We start from the raw sequence: 6,217 nt of genomic DNA, 5'->3' as shown, positions 1-6,217 counted from the left end.
CCTCCAAGGTCACTTTTGTGGGAGGGATAGATAAATGTTCTGTGTTTATTTTGCGGATGGGAGTGTTTCCGTTAGGCACGGCGAGTCAGGTCCGCAGTGGTGGGCGCTGCCTCTCACTGGGCTACTGCATGTTCTCTGATGTGACCCATCTGTCTATGCAGGAGGGGCTTCTAGTGGACGCTGGCAACAGAGCAAGGGGGCAGGGGCTACTCAGCAAGTGTCTGCTCAACAGCTGAGGATTTGTGCAGCGTGTGGGTGGCACACGCCCCTGCGCTGATGGCCTCAGCTGCTAATCTTTCCAACCACAGCCTGTGAAGTGCAGGTACATTGTTGAGGCTGCCGAAGGGGTAGGAAACCGTGGGGACACCCGACACACGGTAGGCATGAGGGTTCATTTTCTTTCCTTTTCTTTCTTTCTTTCTTTCTTTCTTTCTTTCTTTCTTTCTTTCTTTCTTTCTTTCTTTCTTTCTTTCTTTTTTTTCTGAGACAGGGTTTCTCCATGTCATTTTGGAGCCTGTCCTGGATCTCGCTCTGTAGCCCAGGCTGGCCTCCAACTCACAGAGATCCACCTGGCTCTGCCTCCCGAGTGCTGGGATTAAAGTCATGCGCCACCACCGCCCGGCTGAGGGCTCATTTTCTACGGGGTAGAGGACACCACCTTTGACCTGTGACATCATCTCCTCATAGTCCTCTGACAAGACAGACACTGGCACACACGTGGTGAGCTGTGTGACTCAGCCCAAGGCCGCCACTAACCCAGCAGAGCTCCCTGGCAGACAGTGTGCTCCCTCCCTGCCCTTCACACACGCAGGAAATGCCCAGGAGGCCACTCAGATAGTCACCTGTGCCCAAATGCCAGGGGAACCTCGTGTTTACCTCCCAAGCAATTCCTGTTAGTGGGAACCAAACAGCCAGAAGAAAAACTAAAACAGGCCAATAAGAAATGTCTGGAAGCCTGAGGCTCTGGATCCTCTCACACCCTCTTGCAGGGCTGGGGACCAGCCGCGTGGAGCAGTCCAGGGGACCGTGGCTGGAATGGCAAGTGGGACTTGCCCACTGGTTGGGACAGGGGTAGGGTTGGTGACAATCAACCCAGGACACAGCCGCGTCATGTCCTGCTGTTTGCACGGACCTGGTGGGTGGGGGGGTGCGCACTAGACAGGATGAGGGAGGACCAGCTCTTGACTGAAGACATCCTCAAGCATCACCCCTGGCTTGTTTTCCTGTTATCCCACATCCTTTCCACTTTGGAGCTAAAGTTGCCTGACGGGGTTTTCGGATGACCCAGGAAGTGGTCCTGCCCCAGGAGCACAGCTGTACACACCACTGTTGTCTGCAGTATCTGAGACTGCGGGGGACCAGATCAGAATCATGTGTGTGCATGTATGTGTGAGTTCACATGTAGGTGCATGCATATACATGTGAGTGTATTTGTGGACATATGTGAACATGGACATGTGGCATACATGGGTATGCATGCATACATGGGGGTCTATATCTGTTCTCATATATATATATGTGTGTGTGTGTGTGTGTGTGTGTGTGTGTGTGTGTGTGTGTTCATAGGTGTTTATTCCTGAACCTGTGTAAATTATACTCATATGTGTGTGTGTATACATGTGCACACATGGATGTGTACATATTCATATACATGTGAACATGCATGTGGATGTGTGGACACAAACGCGTACAAGTTATATTCATGTGTGTGGGCGAATGTATACATATGTGTGCATACATGTGTGTGCTCATGGGTATGCCTGTTTGTGTGTGTGTGTGTGTGTGTGTGTGTGTGTGTGTGTGTGTGCATGTGCTCCTGTTTGGATTAAGGCCCGTTGCACACTGGTGAAAGTCACCATCAGATGCTTGGCCACTCCCACACAGGGTGAGCAAGCCATCTCCTTGGTGACTACAGCCAGCCAGGGAGGAGTTCTGAATGGAGGTCCCCAGATCATACAGACGACAGGGCATAACACTGCTCACAAAGGACACACAGTTCCCAGTGGGAAATGCCAGACAGATACAAGGACGTCTCATGACTCTCCTTGGGCACACGGTGTCACCGGCTTCTCTGCTTCCTGTGGCTACTTGTTGCTACAAGAGTGTACTGTGGCCTGAGACTCACAGAAAAAAAAAAAAGGGGGGGGGTGTCGACACAGGCATCTGGAGGAGGCAGCCGTGGGAACCGAGGCAGCCACGACAGCTCAATAAATATTCAGGGACTTGTCTCTACCCTGTGTCTTTTCAGGACATGCTACTAACTGGCACATCTGCCAGCCACAGACACCATGAGCTGGGAACAGATTTTCATCACGGCCACCTGAGGTCGTGCATCCCACCCAGTCCTCACACCCACACGGACACAGCTCTTGCCTTCCGTAGCTCTATGAAGCGGCATGGCGTAAGACCCTGACCTTTAACCCTGGCTTGCCAAATGAGGAAAGGAGGCTCGGAGAGGTTGGGTGGGTGAGCCGGTGTCACCCAGCTTGGAAGGAGCAGGATTACCAGGGCCTGGAAAGTCAAATTCTATGCTGACCTCCGGCCATGGGGGCACTCCTGTGTCCTGGCCAGTGTCTAGACTCTTAGCCTCAGACATATATACGAGAGATGCAGTCTCTCATAGATGAGAGATGCAGGTCCTCAACCAGAATCTTCATGGGGGCCTTCAGCTATTCCCTAAGAGACCTCTGCTGGAGAACCCCACCCCCACCCTGTACCCTGCTGTCTGTATGGCCATGGCCTCCTGTGTCTGAGGAAGGAGGCTTCACAGAGGAAGTAGCCCTGAGCAGCAGGCAGCTGCAAGAGGGTTACCCAGAGCCACCCAAAGCCAGAAGTCCCCTCAACATCTGATCTGACTCCTTCCTCTCACTACTGGGGAAACCGAGGCAGGAGGGCCCCGGGTCTTGCCTGTGATCTCTTTCCTCAGGTGACATTAGAATCTGTGCAGCTTGGGACAAGGATGCCTTTTCCTGCAGAGGCTCTGCATAGGTGTGGGCTGACCCAGCCCGTCTATTGCTAAAACCCTCCAGGGCAATGGCTGCACACACCCTCGGATGCTGCAGCATGCGGGAGAGGGCCCATGCCCATCTTTAATCAAGATCCAAGCATAGGCTTTCCAGGCTGGGGGGGGCGGGGGCACGACAGTGCATCTAAGAGTAACCGACTGGGTGCAGAGACAGAGGCCTTTGATCCAGTAGGGCCTCTAGAGCCAGCTAGAGTGACAGCTTCCATGTCCACCAATGGGACCATCTCTCCCTCATGTGGGGCTGAGAGGATGAAGAGCCAGCCAGAGTGGGAAGAGTTTTATGTTCTAGCACACAGTACTATGGATGGAGAAGCATTGTGCGTGCGTGTGTGTGTGTGTGTGTGTGTGTGTGTGTGTGTGTGTGTGTGTGTATACACCATTGTGGGGACTACAGAGATCTGCATGAGGAACTGTCCCTTCACCTCTGTTGCGCTTTGAGTCCTGGCCACCCTAGCTTGTTTGCTTCTAGGAACCCAACGGGATTGTGGCTCTTGTGGCCTTTGGCTCTTCCTCTCTAGGTCCCATTGCTGGTCTTGCGTGTGGTTTGAACCCAGGCTTAAACACCCCTGACGACCCAAGCCTCCACACACAGCCTCCACAATATACCTTGTGACCCCCAAGGGCACCTCCACGCTGGCTCTTCCTTCCTCGCTGCCCCTTGCTCACTCTCCCCCACAGTGTGTGGCAGGCGGGCGGCCATCCTATGTGGGGTTACCGCCGATCAAGTGAGGATGCAGCTTCAGGAAGAACGGGTCACAGGGAGGGCAGGAACACTTCAGCCTCGCTCATAGGAGTGGGGTGGCCATGTCTACATTGGCAACATGGCCTCTGGAGATCCACAGGGTTAGTTACTCCGGGGGGATGTCTTTTCTTCTGTGTGCTCTGGGACAGTGGGTCAATGATGATGAGCTCTGTGGGCAGATGTTACAGGTACCCAGGCTTACTTGGAAAACCCCCATTTTAAGTAGACAGATTCATGGAACCCTCTGTTCTGGGTTTCCTTAGGACCCTTCATCCTGTCTATGTGGTTCTTCTCCCAGAGCCTGGCATTCCTTACCCCTGGATCTGATCACTGCCTGGCCTAGTGCACAGCAAGTGTGTGGCTAGTGTGAACCCCTGGGGGAGGCTCAGGCAGTGACGGTGGAGGATCTGGGTTGTGGAGATGCTGCACTCACTGTAAAAATGTCAGGCGGGTGCTCCAATGACCATATTGGGGACCTGGGCTGTGGAGCCTGTTAACACCGTGGGAATCAAAACCTGGACCTGGGTTCCTGTCACCCTGGGGTCTCCACAACTGTGGAGCGGGCCATGCCCTGACCATATGACTGTGGCACCCTTCTCCAAGCTGTACTCTTCCAGAGGTGTTACACGCCCACCTCCCAGGAACTGTGATGGTGCACCACACAGCACATCCAACTAGGCTGCCCAAAGCCCGCTGAGATATTTCCTCATGCCTGCTGCTATGGGAACAGATTTCACCAGAACCCATCCTCACTGGTATGTTCCAGTTCCCGCCACCTGTGGCACAGGAAGGCTGGGCCCTGTGCCCGCCCACTCTACCAGCTCACAGTTGCTGGCCACAGCAAGAGGTCTGAGCCTCAGGCGAGGACACAGGGAAGACTCTTCAGCCACACAGTGACCTGTGCCCATCGGAGAACCTTACAGCCGGTGGCGAGGGGACTCGATTAAAAACTAGCTGAACGAACACACAGAAAGAACACCCTGACCATACACGTGCGCGCACACACTCACGGTCGATATTCCGACACGGATGGGCCTAAGGGGGCCACTATTGGAGGGAGTGGAGGCAGGAAAAACGTCAGTGTTTGGACCATGGCACAACTCACGGCCCCAAATCCTTCTGGCTGGGGTCAGCCAGGGCAGCTAAGTGTTGGTCATCTCAGTCCACACCGAGTCTCTTCTCAGAAGCCACCAGCCCAAAAAAGAACTATTGCTTGCAGACAGGTGGCTCAGAGCCCCTTTCCTGCACCCTGTTTGTCCCCGGACCCTGAGTTTGCTCCTGATCTCAGAAGTCCTCGGAAGGGGGTTCTGGGCACAGGTGGTTTTTCCTCTTCTGTTACCACACCGTTGCCCCGGCTCTCCCTGGTGTCTTGGTTGAAGCTGTTCTTGGAGGCTGCACCAGGTGCTCTGGGTCTAACCTCCTCCATCCTGAGGCACAGCAAAAGGGTTTTCTGGGGAGAGTGGAAGAGACAAGTATCAAGCGTTAGAGTGAGGAGAAGCCAAGAACACATGCCATTTGCACTTTAGACACAAGAAATTCTGTGATGCTGTGGTTGCATGGGAGACTAGAGCTCCTGGCCCATGCAATAAGACAAGAAACATGTACAGAGTGCCAGGATTTGAATACAAAAACCCAACTCACAATTAACCGTATATAATCTATCTGGAAAATCTAACAGAGCCAGCAGGCTGCTTATCAGAACAAAGATTGCAAAGGTAAATATAATTCTCACTCTTGAAGCCATCAGATCAACTTATAAGACTCAATGGGGTTCATCTCCTACAGCTTGACTATATATCTCGGCTGGAGACAGATCCAGTGAACACCTGTCATCAAACATAATTATTTTACTTTAATACTGTTAGTTTTTAGCCTTCCACGGTACTCTGATTTGGATGAAAAATGAATATAGCATCCTTTTGTCATGAGCTAACAACTACTCAAAACAGATACAGAAACCATTCATATGAATAACAAAACCCATTATGCCTCTTGGACTCATCCCATTGGACAGGTCTCCATGGCTTTGGACATGATAAAGTCATGAAAAGGAACCCAAGGCATTCCTGGACCAGGGATGGGCCAGGAGACCAGTGGGTAAGGACAAGGATGTAAGAGAGGCCTGAAGACTGAGGGCCCTGAGTGGCTGAGCCAGGCTCTAGGCCGGACAACAGGGAGCAAGGAACAAACCCCATCTATGCCTGCTCCACAGATCGCCATGCTAAGAAGAACTACCCAGGGCTGGTGAGCTGGCTCAACAGTAAACATTGTTACCGCCAAACCTGGTAACCCACATGGTGAAAAGGGAGAGCTGACTCTTGAAAATCATTCTCTGACCCTCACACAGGCACGGCAGTGTACACACCCACACACAGACATACACGAAATAAAATGTCATTTTGAAAAAATAATAAAACAGCTACCCAATTACAAATCCCTGTCTTCCCAGA

The 6,217-nt window shown here is 52.5% G+C and overlaps 1 protein-coding gene across 1 annotated transcript in view; it reads right to left on the bottom strand.

Moving 5' to 3' along the window:
• Positions 1-1,773: 1,773 nt before the first annotated feature.
• The window catches only part of Shisal1 (shisa like 1), a 65,945-nt gene continuing 61,501 nt past the window's right edge, over positions 1,774-6,217 (bottom strand). Inside the window, exon 5 of the mRNA XM_028878113.2 lies at positions 1,774-5,217. Coding sequence (XP_028733946.1) covers position 5,217 — 1 coding nt within the window. The 3' untranslated portion in view covers positions 1,774-5,216. The remainder of the gene's footprint in view (positions 5,218-6,217) is intronic.

The sequence above is a fragment of the Peromyscus leucopus genome, chromosome 20, assembly GCF_004664715.2.
Source record: "Peromyscus leucopus breed LL Stock chromosome 20, UCI_PerLeu_2.1, whole genome shotgun sequence".
In the NCBI taxonomy this organism is placed as follows: domain Eukaryota; kingdom Metazoa; phylum Chordata; class Mammalia; order Rodentia; family Cricetidae; genus Peromyscus; species Peromyscus leucopus.
This window is presented reverse-complemented; position numbering and strand designations above follow the sequence as displayed.